General features: G+C 39.2%; 2 protein-coding genes across 8 annotated transcripts; both read left to right on the forward strand.

Annotated features, from left to right (window-relative positions):
* The first annotated feature begins 471 nt into the window (after window positions 1–471).
* prph (peripherin) lies at window positions 472–5,488 on the forward strand. The gene is made up of 9 exons (XM_023955177.2): window positions 472–1,220; window positions 2,333–2,393; window positions 2,535–2,630; window positions 2,868–3,032; window positions 3,115–3,240; window positions 3,325–3,545; window positions 3,774–3,826; window positions 4,673–4,746; window positions 4,838–5,488. The coding sequence occupies exons 1-9, from the start codon at window positions 673–675 to the stop codon at window positions 4,898–4,900; spliced, it is 1,407 nt and encodes a 468-aa protein (XP_023810945.1). The 5' UTR covers window positions 472–672; the 3' UTR covers window positions 4,901–5,488.
* Window positions 5,489–7,731: 2,243 nt separating this feature from the next.
* On the forward strand, window positions 7,732–21,605 carry timeless (timeless circadian clock). Of its 7 annotated transcripts, none has more exons than XM_078947615.1 (30): window positions 7,732–7,835; window positions 8,266–8,424; window positions 8,539–8,692; window positions 10,046–10,160; window positions 10,278–10,340; window positions 11,237–11,338; window positions 11,435–11,590; window positions 11,661–11,794; window positions 12,539–12,626; window positions 12,709–12,885; window positions 12,965–13,182; window positions 13,262–13,365; window positions 14,375–14,544; window positions 14,644–14,769; window positions 14,897–15,048; window positions 16,677–16,774; window positions 16,858–16,975; window positions 17,084–17,285; window positions 17,373–17,512; window positions 17,588–17,667; window positions 17,756–17,879; window positions 17,966–18,048; window positions 18,559–18,713; window positions 18,788–19,004; window positions 19,137–19,205; window positions 19,284–19,402; window positions 19,478–19,706; window positions 20,429–20,480; window positions 20,551–20,624; window positions 21,156–21,605. In XM_078947615.1, exons 2-30 carry the CDS (start codon window positions 8,343–8,345, stop codon window positions 21,287–21,289), a joined length of 3,735 nt encoding a protein of 1,244 aa, XP_078803741.1. In that variant the 5' UTR covers window positions 7,732–7,835; window positions 8,266–8,342; the 3' UTR covers window positions 21,290–21,605. The 7 variants fall into 7 exon arrangements, with proteins under 7 accessions (XP_078803741.1, XP_078803743.1, XP_011473746.2 ...); XM_078947617.1 differs by having other exon boundaries at window positions 20,554–20,624; XM_011475444.4 differs by having other exon boundaries at window positions 7,737–7,835; window positions 8,311–8,424.
* The last annotated feature ends 639 nt before the right edge of the window (window positions 21,606–22,244 follow it).

Here is a 22,244-nt window from a genome sequence, read left to right on the forward strand (position 1 = left end):
TGGATTAATGAGACAGCAATCGGTCTGACCAGGATTACTGGACATGGTGCATTTATAAAGGGATAAAATAACTGCAGAGTCATGGCTCTGCTCCAGACACCCTGAATATCAATAAAGTATTCCATTACTGTGAAAGGGGAGCTGGACAGAGAGGCAGGGGAGACAAATGGACCAGGAAAGGATCCAATTAATAGATTCATGGGATTCAGGTTAGAATTTTGGTGTCTCTGAGAATCAAGAAATTAACAGTTTGAGCTTTTTTTAATATTATGAGTCTTTGCATGGTAAGTAGATAGAACGAGGGTAAGTTTTTGACTAAACCAGTGAGCTAAAAAGAGTATTTTTAGTCATCGGAGGAGTCAGTCTGGCTTCTCGCCAAGTGTGCTGGTTAAAAGGACGAGACGAGACAGAGTCGGTGTATGTCCAGGGAGCAGCAAGGTCCTTCTCACAGGGAGTGGCCAAAGCCTGATGAATGATTGAGAAAGGAAGTCTTCATGAGGGTGGGGTGAGGAAATGTGAGGAGGAGGATGAGGGAGGAGGGGATGCTGATGGAGCCTGGACCATATAAAAGCCTCAGTGCTCTTCGGTCGGCTGTCCTGTTGCTTCACGAGCACCTGGAAGCCTCCAGCTCTTCATCCTTCTGCAGGGACAGAGAACAAAGCCAGAACAGCCATGAGCCACTCCTCAATGCACACCTCCACCTCCTACAGGCGCACCTTTGGAAGCCCTCACCCCGTGTCAATGTCCTCCTACACCCCTGTGTCCTCTCGAATGCCCATTTCTGGGGGACACTACATGCGTTCAGTGTCACCCGCGGTGGCGTCCCGCTCCACCACTTACCACCAACAGCGCCCGCGCCCCAGCCCCCAGCCCCCTCGCCTTTCATATGACAAGGTGGACTTCACCCTGGCTGAGGCCGTCAACCAGGAGTTCCTCGCCACTCGCAGCAACGAGAAAGCAGAGCTGCAGGAGCTGAATGACCGCTTTGCCAGCTTCATTGAAAAGGTCCGATACCTGGAGCAGCAGAACGGAGCTCTGCAGCTGGAGCTGAACCAGTTCAAGGGCCAGCAGCAGCAGGGCCAGCCCAACCGGGCTACCGATCTCTTCCAGGAGGAACTGAGGGAGCTGAGGCGCCAGATGGAAGCAATCGGCAAAGAGAGGGACGAGTACCAGTTGGAGAGGGACAACCTGGCTGAAGATCTGGCCCTTCTCAAGCAGAGGTTGGTATAAGAGGGACAGAAAAAAATGTTTAGTCTCAAGTTTTATTTTCATCTGAAGCGTATCCAATTTCTTCATTTCGGTCACATGTGAGAGCATCCTCCTATCTTTACTGACACTGCTATAATTAACTCTGCACTTCAAGAATGAAGTCGATGGAAGATTTGCCTCCGATTAGGAGTAAGGGTGTGGCAAAGGAGCTGCAGTAGGATGGAGGATGCTGTGACGGCTTTCATGAGAGATTCAGAGACCAACAGAAGATGTTGACAGAGTGATAGATCATGCAGAGCAACAGACAAACTTATGGAAACAGCTAAAAACATGAGATGTGATGCACCAAAGCGAGGATAGAGGCACCGGATGTTGGGTGGGGCCGGCTGAGGAGCGCCGAGGTAAAGTAAAGGACAGGGGACCAAAGGAAAGGGGGTGTGTAGAGAAAATAGCATCTGGAAAAATCAATGTGGGTCAGTGACTCCATTAGGTGTGTTTTTAATGTCCCTCTGCGCTGATGGGATGGTGCCAGAAAGCCCATTAGGACAAAAAGGGTCCTCTGTAACGTGGTATGAATTAAAGATGAGGCAGCAGGGCCCACTGATCTATTATATGTCTGGCTTGGGTGGGACCTCAATATGACTGAGCAAATTTAAACTTCACATCCATGCTATGTGCCATAAAAAATGAATAAAATCTCACATCCTTCCCCCTGCGATAAACATTTTATTAACTCTTAAAAGGGAATCGTGAATTTGCAAAACAACTAAAACAAAGTTAGGCATCTAAAGGGAAATATTTATCATTATTATAACATCTTAGTTCACTAAATCAAGCCATTTGAACCCTAAAATTGCATCTGAAAGGAGACACTGTAGATCCCGGAGCCCCCCCCCCCCCCCCCCCCCCCCCCCCCCCCCCCAAAACCCTTTTAAAGGCGCAGTGAATTAACAGATTGATTCTGAAAGCTTCCTGCCAGATGATGCCCTGGTGCGGCATTTTCCAAAAGGGGGTAAAAAGAAAACTGTTCATCTTTGACCCTTTCAGTGTAAATCAATTTTTGAGGCCACACAGAATCTGAACGCTATAATTTCTTTTTCTTTTTCTTTTGTCTTGCTTTCAGGTTAGAGGAAGAAACCCAGAAGAGGATGGATGCTGAGGGTAACCTGGTTGCTTTCCGCAAGGTAAACACACAGTTACAAAACGATGAGCTTTAGTTTACATCCCGTGTGGGGAATTTCTGAACTGACAAAGCCCAATTCTTATAGAATTTAGCTTTAGGTAAGAACATTCAGGAAATGTTTCTTTTTTTCGTGTTTGGACAGGATGTGGACGATGCTACACTGTCCCGTTTGGAGCTGGAGAGGAAGATTGAATCTCTCATGGACGAGATTGAATTCCTAAAGAAGCTCCATGATGAAGTATGTGACACCTTAACGGCATTTTGAAATTAGTAATTAGCCAAAATATATCAAATTAATCACACTCCAAATTGTGTAACTCTTCTCCTTTAATTCACTTTCCACATTTTTTTAAATAGAAAGAAATCCCACTAATGACACCAAAATATGACATATTTGGGTTCAATGTAAACCTGCTGTGTAGACTAAGCACTTAACCATCTCTCTGCGTGTATATTTGTTTGAAAACGTTATTAGGAAATCCAGGATGTGCAAGTTAGTGTTCAGACTCAGCAGCTGAAAATGGAGGTGGACAGCAGCTCCAGGCCCGACCTGACTGGTGCACTGAGGGACATCAGAGCCCAGTATGAGACCATTGCTTTAAAGAACATGCAGCAATCCGAGGAGTGGTACAAATCTAAGGTAAAGTGGTGAAACGAGACAGCATAAAAGAGTTTTTTTAATGTGTTTAATTAATTTGCATCATTCTCTTTTGTTCTTATAGTTTGTTGACTTGACCGAGTCTGCAAAGCGCAACACTGATGCACTGAGGCAGGCCAAGCAGGACGCCAACGATTCCAGAAGGCAGATTCAGTCTCTCAACTGTGAAATTGATGCACTGAAGAACACAGTAAGGCCAAATGCCACGTTTTATTTATCAATATGAAGGTCTGTCCAGCTGCAAACTGGAATAATAGTTTCTGATTTCTCCTAGAATGAGGCTCTGGTTAGGCAGATGCGTGAAATGGAAGACCAGTTTGGCCTTGAGGTTGGAAACTACCAGGACAATGTAGGCAGGCTGGAGGATGAGATCCGCCACCTGAAGGAAGAGATGGCTCGCCACCTTCGGGAGTACCAGGACCTCCTCAATGTCAAGATGGCACTGGACATCGAAATAGCCACGTACCGCAAACTGCTGGAGGGAGAGGAGAGCAGGTGGGAGACAACAATTAGCCTCCTACTCTAAACAGAAAAAAAACTTTATTTAGGGTGAAAAGCTCAATAGATCTGGTTCTGATTCTAAATTCTAAACAGATGCTGTTTTTTTTAAAGCCTTTTATCCACCTCAAACTATTCTAATGCATGTTTGACTTCAGCTAACTAAGAGCAAATCAATTTTATCATTGGATGCAAAAACGTCCTTTTCTTTTTTCATCCTGATAGGATTTCTGTCCCCATCTATAATATTGGGATGAGCAATCACCTTGGTGAACGAGGTAAGATGTAGTTTTCTCTGTACATAAAGCAACGGTTCGTGTTTTTTATGCTTTCCAGTGCTAAAATTGTACTTTTAAAGTATTTATGTGGAGTGCATGTTTATTTTAGGAGCTCAGTCAAATCTGAAAGTGCTAAATCCCTGCTGCTTAATCCACCTGAACCAAATGACAGGGCACATTCTGAAAAAAGACTTTTCCAAAAACAATGACAGTGTTCGTTTTACTCGCTAATGCAAGAAGCAACAGAAAAAGTATTTTTTTACAGATTTTTTTTCTTGTTGTGGTTGTTTAAAAAACAGCAAACCAAAATGTTTTATTAAAAAAATCTGTCTAATTGATTTTAATCAAGACACTGACGTTGCGAGGTTTTTAAAGCGATCGGTGTGTCTTTCACATTTATGAAACAGTGCCTTTTACCTCTAGATATATGCAGCTTTTTTTTAAACCTTTTTCTTTCATGTTTAACCCAACATTCCTCTTGATTTTGCCTTGTTCTTTTTAAACTACACCTACACTGAGGGCTGCACGGTGGCACAGGGTTTACCTGGGTACCTTGATTCATAGGGTGATTGTGTAACATGGTGACCCAAGTGTAACCCACCTGTAGCTGGGACAGGATCTTGCAACACCATGACCCCAAAAGGGATACAGCAGATTATAGGCCTAACACTCACTAATAGACATAGAAAATGTTTCTTCATTGTCATATTTGTTAAAGACTTTAAAAAATGTGTGAATAGTCACATGCAGTTTTTCCATTTTTGTACTGTTGTTTCTGTATACTTGCGGTTTGTCAGAAATATTATCCAAGCCTTGAAACTCTTGTCATATTTGGACATATTACAGATTACGAAAGAATTCCAGACTCCCAGAGCAAAAGAACCGTGGTGATAAAGACTGTGGAGACTAGAGATGGAGAGGTACAAAGAATTGGACAAACTTGAAAAGAACAAACCAAAACCATCACAATTTGTTCTCAGAGACTAAACTTTTTCCTGCTTGCTTCATCAGGTGGTGAAAGAATCCAAAAGGGAGAAGCAGAGTGACGTGGGGAAGACTGACAAGGATGAGTAGAGTTGTTTGATAATCTGAAGGCCTGTGCCATCATGAAAAAAAAAATGGAGAAACATTTTCCCTCTATCTAGTTCTCATTCCTATTATGCGTTTGTGTAGCAGTGTGTCTTAGAATAGGTGCAATTTTGAATCAATAGGAAATAGTGTCCCTTTGGTGCTATGTAAGCCACTTTTTGGTAAATCTGTGTGGGCTGTGCAAAACTACTTTACTGATGTACCACTTGAGGCCTTTATCTAGAGTGCAATCCTGTGGAATCCTCACACGACTAGATATTTTTAGCTAGAAGCCGTAACGGATTTTAGTTATTATACCTGTGGGTGACTAACAAACTGTCCGACAATGCCCTTTGGCCAACACATCTTCAAATACAGAACAAAATTAGCTTGACATGTCTACTTATGTTTTTAGCAGCTTTACTATTCTTTTCTTGTGCAAATCACTGTAACATCACGGGCAGATTACAGAACAACGCAGAACATTCTGAAAGTATGACTAATTCTATGTGCAGAATAGGCTTTGGAGCGATGAGTGCATCCGACACAATTGTTTGTAAAGATGTACATGCAAATAAAATGAGTTGGAGACAATATTTGTCTGTATGAATGTTTCTGTTATTTGCCGAGGTTATAATTATAGATCTGTCAAACCAAGCCTTCTTATAGACCAGTGTTTCACAATCACTGTGCCGATGGCACATAGTGTGCCTTAAGGAGATGGTCAGGTGTGCCATGGGAAATTACTCATTTTTTTACTGATCCAAAAACATTTATCATCACCAGAATATTAGCTCTATATTCATCAAAAAAAAAGGCTCAGGTTTCATACTGAGTAACTACTCAGTTGCCGACAGCTTTGTGGAGCTCTTCAAAATATAGACATCTTCTGTGTCTTTCATAAGGAGGGCCAGACTGTAGCTCCGCCCACACACAGCGGCTTTTGGACAAACGTCCAGCAGTGGCTTTGATTTGGGTTAAAACAGAAGCGGAGGACGCGTTCGGTGTGAACGGACAAATGATGGGCGCGGAGGGAGGAAAGTGAAGGGTGGGGGGCAATCCACGCCACGTGTCTGTGCGGAACCAGGGCTATTGATCCATGAGTCACGGATCATCCAGGCACCCCTAGTAGCTTCCTGCGGGATCAGAATGAATGTAAAAAGCGAATAAAATAATGAAGATCAGAGACGTGACGTGAACTCCCATGATGCATTGGGTTAATGTGAGAGCGTCTCGTACTGCGCTGCTGTTAACTGTCATGAAGCACAACAAGTGTCTGTTCTAACAGTTTGAAAAGCGTCTTGATGAAAGCAGAGATAAATAGTTTAGTTCTCCTTCAAGGTTTTTGTTGAAAAACAAAGGATTTGAATTCCGAGATTTCAATGGTTTGTCATAAAGTCATTGTCATAAAACAAAAAATGCTTTCTAAACTACAAATTCAATTTTAGACTTCAAACACTTTAGAAATTTTTGAAGTTACGTTTAAATATAAGTAATAGCCAAATCAAAGAAACAGCATAAAGGTTCAGTGGCCAACAAACACATTTAAAATAAAGTGAAACAATGTAATCACCCAAAGTATAATGTTGAAGTTACATGTTTGATTTAAACAAAAGAAAAACAAATAAAACTTCAGCTTGTACATTTTTTCTGTGTAGTTAAAATTAAATTTAAAAACATGAATGAAATGTTGGTCTCTTTTGTCTTAAATTTATATAGCATGCTGTGATTTATGTATTTGTTCGAAAATTGCTCTTGCACTAAACGTAAAAAAAATATTTTAAAAAAAATTACAGTTTTAAAATAATTGTGGGGTACACAACAACACGTTTCGATAAACTGGAGGGAAAAACAACAACCTGTGCAAATTCTCAACTAATGAAGTTGAAAATTATTATTGAAAACTATAACAACTTATAGGAAAAAGACCCACTAGACAGTGCACTGAACCTTTTTTCTTCAATGATTGGTGATCTTCACTGGTGTCCATGGATTACATGAAATCTTTCCACCTTTATCCACCTTTGTCATGGTAGGGAGAACACGTCAATGTAAAGGTGGGGTCATCTAAGATAGCACAAGGGTTAAGCTCTATTTATTTATCACTTTAAAACTCATTTAGAGTATTTAAGGGCTGTACAACACAAAATAACAATAAAAAGTTTAAAAAAAAAAAACTGGATTCGTATCATTGGATCAGATCTGTTTTGTCTATAAGCAATTGCAGGAAAACACTGGCTCTCTCGGCCTGGAGTATTTCAAGATAAATGCTATTACATTGATAAATGTTCATTAAAATAAAATGTATTTTTGTGAAACAAAAATGTGTCAAAACACGTTTTTAAACGTATTTGAAGTTATGGTATATATGGAAATCAACATATATGTTTTCATCATATTTTTCTGTTTTCCTCAAAAATAAATGTAACACATTTATTGAATATTTTGTGGGTGTTTTACTGGAAGGCAAATGTTTGCAGGTTAAAATATATCGTGAATAAGGAGCATTTTATAAAGGAATAATATATGTCTCATTTTTATGTGGAATGACTTCTCTTTATAGGTAGCAAATCTCCTACCATACCACTGTAATTTAAAATGTTTTTAATTTATTTCAAAAATTTCTTCTTTTTTTGCCCTGTTTTGAAACTTGCAGGAATTATTAAGCTACGACTTTGCAAAAACCAAAATCCAGCACTCCTACGCCATTTAAGTCTTTAAAGGTCACTAAAAATATTCCTAAATTAGTCCCACAAAGAGACATACCGGATGCTTTGTTATAACAAATTTTTTTTCAATCTTTCCCCTTCTAAAATGAAACCTTAAATACCAAACTCAGGGAAAACTATTACAGGAAATGACGACGATCTACATCCGCTTTCTCGTTTCTCGCTCAGTGTTTTGGCGCGTGTTGTGATGTTCATTTTTTTGATTGTTTACAGTAAGTAAAATGTATAAAAGGCTGTGAAAACGTCAAACTCTGGTGTTTGGATAATGGCTAAACGACATACAAAAGTTTATTTGAATTATTTTCTGTTCATAGTTTTTTGGTCGGTGTTTTAATTCCGCTGTCAATTCTGCTTAAGCTTAGTTAAAGCTAACTCTTACTTAAGATAAATGTTTCTACTTTATTAAACTTTTAAAGTTTTTCAGACTTTTAAAGTTTAAAATCGTAATCAAAACATGCGTCTACATATACAGTTGTTTCTTTATGAAGAATTTTAACGTTTTCGTTTGAAAACTGATAAACTGTTGTTGGATATTGAAGAACTTGACAGATATGGTGTTGTTTGTAGAGTTTTAAATGCAAGATAACACGTAATATTTAATATAAATGTATAAAATCAATGTGACCTTTTTTTGTTTTTTAGGTTGGTTTTCATAAACAATTAAACACGAGGTTCTGTGTGTTGCAGCAGCTGGTTGAAGGTCATCAGATCTGATCAAGATGAATTGTGAAATTTTGGCTACCTGTAGTGCGCTTGGTTACCTGGAAGGAGACAATTATCACAAGGAAACCGATTGTTTGGGTGAGTGCTGATCACGATTACGTAGTTTCTCCTCTTTATAAACAAAGGATTTTTATTTTTATTTTTTTGGTTTTGTCAGCCATTTTTAAACACATTTCATATGTTTGTGTGCAGAGAGTGTCAAAGATCTGATCCGGTATTTGCGACATGAAGACGACTCCCGTGACGTCCGGCGGCAGTTGGGGGCTAGCCAGATACTTCAGAATGACCTCCTCCCTCTTATTGTTCAGTTTAGACAAGACAAAACCTTATTTGATGCATGCATCAGGTACAAACCTTAATGAAATACAGGTGTAGCGATTCATTTTAATACCAATTCGATTCATATCACATTTTGTGATTGACGAAATGATTCATAGTCGATAATGGTTCATTCTGTATGATCCGATTGACTGACCTAAAAAGTGTGACTCGAGATAAATACCTGGGTACTGAACACTGCAGATGCAATTTTCCAGATTCTATTTCTTGCAGGATAATCAAGCAAAAATGAACCCTAGAAAACGTTTGCCATTAAAAGTTACACCGCCACTTTTGCCGAGTAATTGTTACCTGATATAATATACCAAACAAAAAGTACTTGCCATTAAAAATAGATAAAAAAATAACAAATCATAGGTTAGAGTGGTGTTCTTTTATGTTCAACTGTGTATATGTAACAAAATGAAAACATTGAAATTCATGTAAATAGTTTTGCTCGGGTGAAAATCCCCCCGCAATGGTGCTCTAGGGTTCAGTATGTGTACAAACAAGTAATAAATAAACAAGAATTAATGGCAAATTCATTAATGTTTTAGTTTCATAAAGTTCAGCCCACTGTTGTTTTCCACATCAGAATAATATGAACTAAACAATATTATAACATTCTACCACCCTGTATGGCCTATTTGCACACATTAGACTGTAATGACGATTTATCGCATTTCAGGCAGATACTCGCAGCAGTGTTTTTCAGGTAAATACCCTAGGGCGGTTCAGTTAATTAACTCACCTGCTCAGCATCCTATTTAAGCCCAGGTGCGCAGTTGTTCATTCTTTCTTACCTTCAGCGCTCATTCTTCGCCCCACCCTCCTCCCCGGCTTCCATCTGTGGGCTCCGTAAAGGGGGTTTTGTTACCCGAAAGTTTTATGGAAATTTTATGGAATTTTATGGAAGTTTTATGGAATTGAACGGAGCCTTATGCCAAACGAAAATATGTGAATGCCAACTTAAAGAATGTGGAAAAATGTCAAATAAATATTTCTTACTGCAAGAGTTGTCTGACTGAAATGAGGGTTTGGTCATTTTCTGCTGTCATCACGTGTCGTCCACTTGTTTCTAGTGCATCACCTAGAGTTTCTCAATCCAAATGTAATTTTATGTTAATAACTTTCCCGCTGACAGACTGATCTGGTTGGATTGTAAGAAAAATTGATTTAGCGATTGATTAATTGTTACATCCCTATCATAAACACACGTCTTGTGGCACTTTAAAAAAAATGAAGAAAATATTAGTTTTTTTATATTCTTTTGCTGAAATCAAAAACAGTTTTAAAGAATATTTATTTTAATTAGTTATACTGGTAATTTAATTTGTTGTTGCAGGAAATGTTTGTTAAAATTCTTTTTTGCACATTTCAGGCTCATGGTCAACCTGACTCAGCCGGCTGTGTTGTGTTTTGGAAAAGTTCCAGATGATCCAGTTTTCACTCATCACTTCATGGAAGTGACTTCGCATTTACAAGCTTATAAAGAGGTTTGGCTATACTGTTGATGGAATAGTCCCCCCAAAGCTGCTGTTAGAAGTTGGATTGTATCATTTAGACTTCACTTTAAGCTAATAATTATCATTTTTGTCGTTTTTCCTTTTCAGGCATTTGCCAGCGAAAGAGTGTTTGGGATTTTAAGTGAGACGTTGTACAACTTTCTGCAGCTTGTAAGTGTTTCATTTGTAATAGATGAATTTTTAACCCCTTCATTTACTTTCTGTTGCACCGATAAAATAACTGATAACTGCCGTGAAGCAAGTCAAAGTTTTATTAACACAGGATCATTGTCTGCAGTACAATACCATCCGGATGACACCACAGCAAACGTGCAGAAAAGAAAATCACAATTGATGCAAATAAATAAAAATTATAAAAAAAATTCAAACAGCCAAGAAAACTGTGATGCACAGCACATTCGGTCAGATACAGCACTTATAAAAATAATGTCCAGTATAAATTGGGGGAAGTGACTTTAACAAAGAAATGACAAACAGAATAGAAAAGATGTAGTCCGCTCCTGCACTTAGTCAATCATGCCGAATGAGCCCCGTGAGGAGCGGACAAACAAAACACAAAACCAAAAGAACTAGAACATTACAGCAGGGCACAGTATTCCAACACTAAAAACAGAAGGGGCACCAGATTAAAAATATTTGATAAAATTGTTTAAATTGTTAATTGTTTAAAGTGTAAAATACCTGACCCCAGTCTGTAAAATCCCCGATAAAACAGGATCTACCTCTGCCGTGATCCTGTCTTAAAATAAAATAAAACATCAAGCACTGCTTGAAAACATCATCCACAGGTAAGGATAAAAGCAGTCCTACCACACTCTCCGCTCGAGCCAACTAACGCTAACGCTGCTCCCTGAGCTAACCGGCTTTCTCACATGAAGCTGGCACCATGGCAACCACACATCAACTTCCTTTTTATACCCTCTGTACAATGGGTATAGAGACACCCTCAGGTGTCTCCCATTGCATTTCATTGCTACGTTTTTTGTTACGTTTTGTTTCTTTGACGTGTTTATTTATTGTTTAACTGCTGCTACTTCTTTCACCAGGACTGGGAGCAGAGACAGGAGGAAGATAACCTTCTGATTGAGAGGATTTTGCTTTTAGTCAGGAATATACTTCATGTACCTGCAGACCCGTGTGAAGAGAAGGTTTGTTATGTAGCAAAACAAGGTTCCACTAACTTCTATGATGTTTCATTTAACCAGATTCTTTTAACCTTTACCTTCTGCTTCCTCTCTCTGCAGAAGGTGGATGATGATGCCAGCATTCATGACAAGGTGCTGTGGGCCATTCACATGAGCGGATTTGATGACCTGGTCAAGTTCCTGGCGTCGGCCCAGAGCGAGCAGCAGTGGAGCATGCACGTGTTGGAGATAATATCCCTCATGTTCAGAGATCAGGTTTGGCAGATGAGTCTTCTAGCTGTAAGTTCCGTCTTTCTCCATTTCAATGTTTTTCTTTATTTCCCAGACGGCGGAGCTCCTGGTAAGCGCCGGCCATTCCCGTTCAGCAGAAGAGAAGCAGAGAGATCTTCAGGAACTGGAGGCGCTGCGGCAGAAGGAGAACGCAGAGAAACGTTCGAGGACGTTACAGAGAGGAACCAGGTAAAGGCATGGTCCAACGTGAGGACCAAATAAACCCTCAATCGTTTAATAAAGGCACTTTTAATAGAGACGTCTGTTAGTTAGAAGCAAAAAGTGAGCATGAGTCAAACTTTGGGGTAATAATCATTTTTATTGCAGTCACTCTGCAGTCTAAAATTGAGCATGTTGTTAATTATATGATTCTTTATTATTTCAGAAAAGATTATGTTGCTTTCTCATAACAGAGTATTAGGGCCACCATAAAAAGGAAAATAAATTTTACAAACATAAAGTAGATTTATGAGGAAAAAGTTGTAACTTGACAAAAATAAAATCGTAATATTATGACAAAGTAAGTCAAACATTTATGTGGATAAAGTCATAATATTATGAGGAAAATGTCCAATTTTACAAGAATAAACGTATGAGTAAAAGTCAATATTTTATGAGGATAAAGTTATAATTTGATCAATTTTAAACTGATTTTCTATGAGGGCAAAAGTCTGTTTTCTAAGAAAAATAGAAACATCAAAAAGTTTCACAAATAGTGAGTCAGCATTGTTTTATTATAAGTATAAGGAGAAAATAATTAGCAGGAAACGTCTCCTCAGAGGACAACTCTTGACCCAAGTTTGCCCAATTTTTGCCCCGCAGACGGCCTGTATCCGCCCACAAGGGCAGTTGGGACTAAGGCTTCACGGGGTTTCCTCTGTTCCATTTAATTCATTTCATAAATAACTTTGCATTATTTTTTGTGTCTTCCAGACACTCGCGCTTCGGTGGCTGCTTTGTTGTCCAGGGCCTCAAGGCGATCGGGGACAAAGATGTTATTTACCACAGAAGGCTTCACAAAGTGGGTGATCCCCTCTGAGCTGCAAATTTTCCTTTAGGATCACTAACGTTTGACAGGCTTGTGTTGGCTTTTCATTCTGCAGTTTAAAAGTTACACTCATGACGAAGGCAAAGCAGTGAGGCGTGTTCCCAAGAGAAATCAGAGAGCCTCTGAGTGTAAGGAGCAACGCCGTTCCGCCTTAAACGTTCGGCTCTTCCTGCGTGAGTTTTGTGTGGATTTCTTGGAGAACTGCTACAATCGGCTCATGTATCTCGTCAAGGTCGGTCTCGAGAATCCTTTCCAGAGCTCTGCGCTGGGCGCATCATGCAGATTTAGAATTTTCTTCATTCCCTCCGCAGGAGAACCTGATCCGAGAACAGAGCCAGCAGCACGATGAGACCTATTACCTGTGGGCGCTCAGCTTCTTCATGGCTTTCAACCGCGGCAACAACTTCCGCGCTGACTTGGTTTCTGAGACCATGTCCATCCGCGCTTTTCATTTCATTGAACGCAACATCACCAACTACTATGAGATGCTGCTAACGGACCGCAAGGAGGCCACTTCCTGGTCTCGCAGGTGAGAATGCCAGAAAAAAGCTTACTTTAAAATAAAAGATGTCATATTTTTCCCAGTTTTGTGACTTTTCTCTCCTTAGGATGCATTTGGCATTAAAGGCATATCAAGAACTTCTGCTGACTGTCAACGAGATGGACCGCTCACATGACGAAGGCATCCGGCAGAGTTCCAATGTTCTAAAAAGTTAGTTTCTAATATTAATGAGCACACTCCAAAATGTGACCTAAAAACAGAGAATTAACACCAATCTTAAAAAGGAAAATAGCTCAGAAAAAGTAAAACTATTCATCCATGCAGTGAGAAATTGTTATTAAACAAAAAAATCTTATAAGACATCAAAATCTAAAAAAACAAGGAGTTCCATACAAGCATTCAAAGAGGGACAAATGGGCTAAAAAAGCTGTTAGATAAAATTATTTAAAAATGTAATGTTGTGCAGCCCAAAAATAAGTCTTTTTTGATTGTACTAAGCGAATGGTTTGTATTTTTTACATTTTTATGGACCTATTTAAAGGTTCATTTTGATTACAGTGACAAAAAAAACTAGTGTAATTAGTGGAAATGACTCATTTTAGAACAAAAATGTGAACAAAATAAGTATGCAATGTTAGTACAAGTTGGTCCATCTTCATAAATCCTCATAAATCTAAAACTGGAACTTTATTCTTAGATCATAAACCTACATTTTTATTTACTGAATAGTTACAGTCTAACTTGTCAACTTTTATAAAACCTTAAAAAAAATATTACAAATTGAAGCCAAAATCACAGCGCTTATTATTACCTTTAAAATATACATAGAACACTTGAAATGTACATAAAATGGCATGCAGCCTTTCTTAAAATTAGTATTTTTTGGGGGTCTTAAATTAAGTTTTGTTAGGCGTATGGGGCAAAAATAATTTTTACTGATGTTAATAATAATTTCCCTATTTCTAGATCTTGAGACAAAAAAATTCTCAATTAGGCTGATTTTGAGAAAGCTTGGAAAGATTTAGAGCAAAGAGAAGTTCAAACAAGTTCAAACCTGGTAAAATTTTTTGGATGTCTAATAACAAGGTTTGAAATATTCACACAGATTAAATAGTTTGCAGTGCATAAGTTTAAAATAACATTTTTTAAGAAATGTTTCAAGAAATTCAATATTAGATTTAAATAAAAAAGTAAATACATTCTGTCATTCTTCTTCCAGGTAACATTTTCTACATGATGGAGTTCAGGGAGATCTTCCTGACCTTGCTGAGAAAATACGATGAAACTAAGCAGCCTGGGACGTACCTCAAAGACCTGGTAGAGACCACACATCTCTTTCTGCGCATGTTGGAGCGATTCTGCAAAGGACGGAAAAACTTGGTTGTGCAGGTCAGTTGTTGTGCGATTTTGTATGTGAATTATCTGCCAAAATTGGTTTTACAATTATTCTCCTTAAATCACTTCTGTCTCGTTGTTATAACTTAACAGAGGAAGCGAGTGAAGCGGAAGAAGTCTCACAATAGAAAGAAGCAGTCGGTTGCAGAAACGAGTCCAGAAGCTCTTGCTGAGACCTGGAAGATTGTGGAGGAAGAGCTGAGGGCTTCGGGGTTTCAGGTTTGTATGAAAAAAAGAATAAAAACGGCCTCCAGGGGGAGCAAAAGGGAAATATTAGTTGGCTGATGAAGCTTTCACAGTGGAAAAACAAACATTTGAAGTGGCTCTTTGTGACTTCTGCCTGCAGCTGTCAGAGTCCCTCACTGGAAGCATCATACCTTTCGACGCCACGTCTAAAATTCCCCTCGAGGAGCAGCGAATCGAGGCCATGGTCCGTGTGCAAGATGCCCTTCTGGCTCACACGGGACCAGAAGCTCTGGCGCTGCTGCGAGCTGCCAGGTCAGCAAGTCTGCAGGGTTGTCCACACTAATATATCACACATGTCAAAAGATAAAAAGAAGTTAAAATATCCATTACAACATGTTTTTCTAAGTGAAGATATCTGCTTAACTTGTAAAATTTGTCTTGATAAGATTTCCTAAACTCAGTTGCCCCATTAAGACAAAGATACATCTTGAAATTATCCATAAACCTTAAAAACATGTCTTAAAGTAACTGTTTTTTTCAAAAATAGTCTTGATCTTTCAATTTATATATATTTATTCACTGTTTCTCTAAATATATCCTATTTTTAGCACTACAACAGTCCAACTATCCTTATTTCCCGACCAAAATTGTCTTAAAATATGTCTAGTTACACATTTTAGAATAATTTTGTCTTAATTACCTGTAAATATTATGAATCAAATAAAAAGGTCCAGTTTTCCCAAATCAAGCAAGTCTGAAACAAGACCACTCGCAATCAAAAATCAAACTTTTGCAAAAATATTACATGAAGCAATGAAAAAAACTTGTTTCATTAGAGATCTTTCCTTGAAATAAAAGAGATTAAATGACTTATCCAGATATCTATTGCCTTAGAACAAGTCATAGTACTAACTGTTTTAATGTATACCCACTAGAAATGAACAAAAATACTTTGTGAGATTTTCTGTTTTTGCACATAACTTATAACTTATGGTTCAAATCAAAATACTTTTGTCATCCTTGCCTTTAGATCGATTTGTTTGGGACTCAATCCTCTAACAATTTTGTATCAGTGGGCAAACGTTTAGGCTGAAAAAATATTATAGCCAATCATCTTTAGCATTTTCCTGGGCTTCCATTTGAACGAACATGACACACAAGAAGCTTTCTGGACTTTAGAGAGAAAGGTCACATCGAGATTTAAAGGGTCTACGTCATGCTTTTCTTTAGCCCCTCAGGGTAAACTATATCTACATATATGAGCATATGTCACCTCTGGCACACTAAAGAACGCCCATTTCATAATGTCAACCCAGCGCAGACTCTTCCTGGAAGGGGCGGTTCCTCACTTTGTGACATCATAACGTGAATGAAGCAAAATACTGCTTTGGGGCTATTTTCTGTGAGGAATTACCATTGTAATATCCCTATTGTAACAGTAAAATCTGTCCAACACGAGAGGCCTTCAGCTTCAAGTTAGGAAGATGAAAACATTGTGATACACTTAAAATCTCAAAAAAGTTCAGTTTGCATGATATAGGCCCTTTAACACTTTCATCACAGTCAGACCTTCAACTCAGAAACAGGTCAAGATGGGAACAAAAGTATAAATAACAAAGATTCCAGATTCTCCTAATTCTCCTCATGTCTGTAAATGCTTACAAGTTCATTGCAACCCGTCCTTCAGCAGATTTGAGGGAAGTTGGTTCTGCTGCACGTAGCATTCCTTCTCAAAACCGTGTTTGTCATCAGTTGTGCTGAGAACAGCGCGCTACTATTGCATTTCCTCTGACGGTTCTGTTGTAGGACAGATCCTTTAATTTTTTAGAACAGACATTAAAGGAAATCCACATATGATGTTGCACTTTTGCTCATTTTGCTGTGGAGCTTCTCAGAACCATCAGGTCCAGGTTTTAAGGTCTCTCTCCTTTCACGCTCAGGGAGGTGTGGCCTGACGGTAATGTGTTTGGTTCCCCCGATGTTGAGCCAGAAGAAGAACTTGAACTTCTTAAGGAAATCCTTCATGCCAATCTGCCAAGTATGTAAATATATATATTTTTTAAACACACAAAAACATTTTTCTCTCTGAATCTGCATCTTTTACTTGTCCTTGACTTTCAGGATCAACCGCTGAGACTTTGGTTGAGGAGGAAGACGATGGAATTGAGTTTGAAGAGGAAGAGCTGGAGTCAATCCAAGTTTCGGAAACAGAGTTCAACTTTAAAGATTTTATCAAGAAGTGGGGACTGCGTTCTTTTTCGACAAACATCTGCCCGTTGGTGTTGAACAAAGCTTCTGGGCTGGTTGGAAAGAGTTATTTCAGGAGTTTCTTCCTTCTTCTCCGCAGGTTTGCTAACCCCAGCATCGTGCGCCCTTACATCCTCATGTTAAGAACCTACTCCAAGAACACGCCTCACACCAACCACTGCGTTGTTCGGATGCTTCATCGCCTGGCGGTTGACCTGAAAATGGACGCTCTGCTTTTCCAGCTGTCCGTCTTTCACCTTTTCAACAAAATCCTGAGCGACCCCGCTGCTGAGGCCTACAAGGTACGATCAGCAGGAGGGGGGGGGGAACCCCCCTGCTGCTGCCAATGTCAAACCTGCTCTAGACTTGATCGTTTGGTTTCTTCACAGGAATTGGTGACCTTTGCCAAGTTCGTAGTGAACCGATTCTTTTCCGTGGCTGCACAAAACAACAAAGCTTTTGTTGAACTGCTCTTCTGGAAAAATGTGGGGGCTGTTCGCGAGATGACCGAAGGCTACAGCAAAGATGGGTGCGTGCGGGCATCTGAACGTAACGTTTAAACAAATATCTATCAATAACAGTTTGGTTTCCTTAAATCTGTCAGGGAGGGAAAGAAACCGGCATGGAGCGAGGAGGAGGAAGAGGAGCTGCGCAAGCTCTACATGGAGCATCGCGATTCCGATGGTTGGATTTCCTTTTGTTGTCTGCCTTGTTTCCTGTTCCAAGCACACTGTTGGCTTTAACTCCTTTTTTCCTGTCCACTGTGCTTTAGTACCAGACATAGTGGAGACCCTGCTGCCTTTACTGAGCAACAGCAGCCGCACCCGGAGGCAGGTGGTGACCCAACTAGTGCGCATGGGTCTTGTGGACAACGCTAAAGAGCTGAAGAAACAGAAGTAAATTGAAAATACACTTTGCATATATTGTGTTTAAAGGCTATGAATACATTTAACTGCAACTTTTCCTGTGTTTTTGAAAACAGGAAAGGTACTGGAATAGTTCTGTGGACAGAGGATCAAGAGGAAGAGCTGCAGATGCTTTTTGAAGAATTCAAAGACTCTGAAGGTACTAGAGGCCAAATAATCTCTGCGAATACTTGCTTATATTGTGACTCGCCTTTCACAGCCTCGCAGTTTGGTGGATTTTTTAATGCAATTTTGCATGCTTTTTTTATTTTTACACACAGCTGTGTCTCCTCCTGAATAGAATGCATCCAGTTTGCCAAATCCACATAAATCTTCAATCGTATCAGATCTTTGTTTTTATTCTATAATTTTGAAGTCATTTTTTATTGAAGGTTTGAACTTTGAGAGTTTAAACAAGAGAATAAAGTCTGAAAAAGGTTCATGTCTGTCTGAGAAAAGTCTGTCAAGTGTGTAATGAGGAGTTTTTACATTCTTAAAACATCTATAGTCCTACTTCACGCATTTCACCTTCAGTTTGTTTATGGAGTGTAACCCCTGGGGATAATCCAGGGAGCACTGTAGATTAAAAAAAACAAAAAACAGTCTTGCTAGTGTTGCCCACTGTTGTCTGTTGCTCTTATTTTACTGCAATCTTTTTCTTTTTCTCCAGATGTGCTGGGGAACATCATGAAGAAACTGACAGCCAAGCGTTCTCGTGCACGTGTGGTGGACAAGCTGCTCAGCATGGGCCTGGTGTCTGAGAGACGAGAGCTGTACAAGAGGAGAAGACGCAGAGCTCCGGGGAAGAGCTCTGGAGCCGGAATGGTACTTTTGATACCACAAATCGTTCCAGATTTATTTAAGTTTCAGCAGTTAAAGTCAAATATGTTCTGCTGCAGACAGAGGAGGAGTTCTTATCTGGACTCAAACAAGATGACTCTGTGGACGGACATTACGATGATGAGGAGGATGATGATGAATCTGGAGACAGTGAGGAGGATGAAGAGCAGGAGCGTGAAAATTCGCAAAACGTTGGAAAAAGGAGTCAGAGCTCCCATGTCAGAGTGGCTGGAAGAGCAGACGTAGGTGCCATCGTGAACTCTTTAGTGCAGGAAGGTGAGAACCAGAACCTGATCTGCAGTTTTCCTCATTTCAGTGTGAAATACTCCACTTTTATGAATTAAATTCACATGTTAGATCAAATCTCTACATTTTGGTTGTTTACTTTCACCATAACTGTGTTTTAAGGCATGTCTGGACCTTTGATGTGGATACAGAATTGCCTGAATAAAACAGCAAACGATCGGGAGGATGACGGTAACATTCACTGTTGAATCTTCAGTCTTTTTTCTGATGCATCGTGTGTGGTTGACGCGTTTGTGCTTAACCCCCCAGGCTTGTCCCAGCCTGTTCCTCTTGTCCCGCTGGCCGAGGAAAACGAAGAAGCGATGGAGAACAAGACCTTCTTGAAGCTTCTGGGCAAACTGGGAATGCGAGCGCCCGCAAATGAACAAGTGTGTCACTGCTCCTGTTTGTGCAGTTTTAGCCGTTCGGTCATTTTCACATTCGTTTTTTTTTTCTATAACTAGGAGAGCTTCTGGAGGATCTCGGAGAAAATGAGTCCACTTCAGCTCCGGAGTGCAGCTGCAGCTTTAACTCCAGGAGAGGGCAAAGCAGAAAGCTCAGAGGAACTAGACGGATCCAACGGCCCAGCAGAAGGAGCCGGAGATGAGAGAGGCGCCTCAGGAGAGCAGAGAGCTCAGGCTCTGAGGGCTCTGCTGCTCGCACGGAAGAGAAAAAACCCCACCAAGGACTCAGGTGTGCCTGCTTCTGTCTTCTTCTTTACAGAGCAAAATAGCACCAGCTTTTATGTTCTTGATGAACGCAGCATCCTCATCCTGTTCTGTGAAAAACAGAGAATAATTTAACAATAAAATTGAGTTTTATAGAATAAAAACACAAGGACAATAACTCAGTTCATTTCGAATTTGTTGGACTTTCAACCTTTTCTTAGTAAGTTATTCTTTAGAGCTTTACGTCAGCACAGTAAGCCCCCCAAAAGGTTAAAGATATACTTTCTTCACAAAGCAAAGTGCAGGGATTTATTTCTCTTTAATTGATCCTAAAAGAAAACACTGACAAAAAAAGATGAGTGACTAAAAAGGTCCTGCTTTTTTTCTCCTATTAAGTGTTAAAAGGTCTCTGGAGGAAGAAACCTTTTACCTGAACACCTGGCAAACTGTAAAACTGCAAACATTAATCAAAGAGAAGTTTCACCTGCCAGCATTTAGAGCCAATCTTTATTTTTCTGCATCAAATTCTGTGAAACCGGTAGAGCCAGTATGGAGATCAAATCCATCTTTATTTATTTATACACGGTGACACAAATTGCTTTACACCAAAAATACATGAATATAAAATATTAATAATTTCTATTTATTAAATTAATGGAAGTAGTCAATGAGTCTCAGAAAAGAAATAGAAAAAAAATGAATTTTGATATATTTTTTTTAAATAAAATCTTTCTGTTGTTCCTTTAGATGCTGCATCAGATGCAAATTCTGATGAAGACTCAATCAGCTTAACTAAGAGGTGAGATTTTAAAAACCAAATGCCGCACAGACCCTCGAGTCTCCTTAAACCTTCAACTGACTGTCTGCAGCAGATCCCAGGAGGAGAAGACCTCGACTAAAAGAAGCAGAAGGGGACTTTCAGATGATGAGGAGATGGAAAATGGTATTTTGCTCTTTTTCTTCAGATTTGTATCCATTGTTTCAGTTTTCAGTTTAGTTTTATTTCAAACACAAATGAAAAGTCAACACACAGTGGTTTAAAAGACATGAAATAATACAGTGTGCTTGAAAAGGAGTGGGTTGAAGAAAAATCTTGTCTGCTCCCACCCCTTTTTCCAAAACATGATGATGTGCGTATTCAATATGCGTGTTGCTATTTACAGATAGATACAAAACATTCACAATACAATTCTGCATTGCAACTGTGCTTAAGTGACATTTTTTGTTTAACTAATCGTTTCTGGCCTTATAAAGTTCTATTAGTGACTTCTTGTAGGTTTTTTTGAATACATGTAAACTTTTGCTTTGTTTAAACCTTCAAAGTCAGTCAAAGTCTTGTCAGTCAGGTGGTACACAAAAAGAAAAGATTTAAATTGAATGTTAAAATGTCGTCTTTAATTCTAGGCTTAAATTATTTTTATGACCATTGTTCTTTTTTTTTTTTTTTATAATTAAAATGACTTATTTTCTCCAGAGCTGGACTCCAGCACCACAGTGAACATGGACGTGGATGCAGGAGCAGATTCAGACGGGGAGGATATTTCTGCTCCTGTTAAACGACGGCGGAAAATGGTCTTGATAGATGACGAAGAAGAAGAGGAGGATTAGTGATGGTCTTTAATGGACTGCGTAGAGTCTCATCTCTCATGTCTTCTGTGGCACAAAGCTTTCTGGAATCAGAGTGGGATCATTTAGTACCAAAAACCTAAAGTAATAAGTTCTTTTGATGTTTTTATTTTTACTTACCAGTTTATTCTGTTGTGCAGATTGTTGTTTGTTCGTGTCACTTCAATATAATGTTGAGAAAATGTTGCATTTGGTGTACACTCACTTTTCTATAGGTAAAGTGCTTTTATTGTTGCATTCTAAAGTTCAATCTCCTATTTGTATGCTCACCAATAAAATATCAGTTAACAGCAGAGAACATCTTCCTCTTTTTTTTTTAAGCTCTGATGCACTAATTTCTTTTAACACTAGAGGGCATAGTCCTTTTTTTCCTGAACAGCAGAAATACAAAAATATAAACTTTGATTAAAACTGTTCTTATTCTTGCTGTATCTACGTCTCTTTAACAAGTCATTTTTGTGTTTTTCTTGTTTAAGTGACTCAGTTATTCTTAAACGATAAGGAGACATAAAATCAAAGTAGGAGTTCTAAAAAACTTTTTTTTCTTTGTTTAGTGGAAACGGCAAAACAAATGTTTTGTACCTGCGGGTCATGGCTCATATTCGGCAGTCAACATTTTGTGATCTGTTTTGGAAGCTGCTGTCCTCACATCTGGACCACATTAGTAATTTCCTGTTGCAGCATCTGTGCTTGCCCCCATCCCACGTGGCCATAAAGGGGACCTGACAATCCACAAACTTTGCTTTAAGATGAGCAGAGCAAAAACGAGGTGAAGCTGATGGACTTCCAGTCAAAAACACAGGTTTTATGAACAAATTTAAGCCAAATCTTTATGAGACAGCTGGATAATAAACAAAAGTGACTTGCTTTTTCTTTTTTGAAGAGCAAGTCTGGAGGTTTTGTTAATTACATGTGAGCACCAGTCATAAACCCTGAC

Source organism: Oryzias latipes, chromosome 5 (genome assembly GCF_053564925.1).
Source record: "Oryzias latipes strain Hd-rR chromosome 5, Olatipes_Hd-rR_3.1".
Classification (NCBI taxonomy): domain Eukaryota; kingdom Metazoa; phylum Chordata; class Actinopteri; order Beloniformes; family Adrianichthyidae; genus Oryzias; species Oryzias latipes.

Coding starts and splice junctions, on each gene's coding strand:
- prph (XM_023955177.2), top strand. CDS start 673: ATGAGCCACTCCTCAATGCACACCTCCACCTCCTACAGGCGCACCTTT. Junction 2,394..2,534: donor ACCTGGTTGCTTTCCGCAAG/GTAAACACACAG, acceptor GTGTTTGGACAG/GATGTGGACGATGCTACACT. Junction 2,631..2,867: donor TAAAGAAGCTCCATGATGAA/GTATGTGACACC, acceptor AAACGTTATTAG/GAAATCCAGGATGTGCAAGT.
- timeless (XM_078947615.1), top strand. CDS start 8,343: ATGAATTGTGAAATTTTGGCTACCTGTAGTGCGCTTGGTTACCTGGAA. Junction 12,627..12,708: donor ACCACAGAAGGCTTCACAAA/GTGGGTGATCCC, acceptor TTCATTCTGCAG/TTTAAAAGTTACACTCATGA. Junction 16,976..17,083: donor TTTAAAGATTTTATCAAGAA/GTGGGGACTGCG, acceptor TCTTCTCCGCAG/GTTTGCTAACCCCAGCATCG.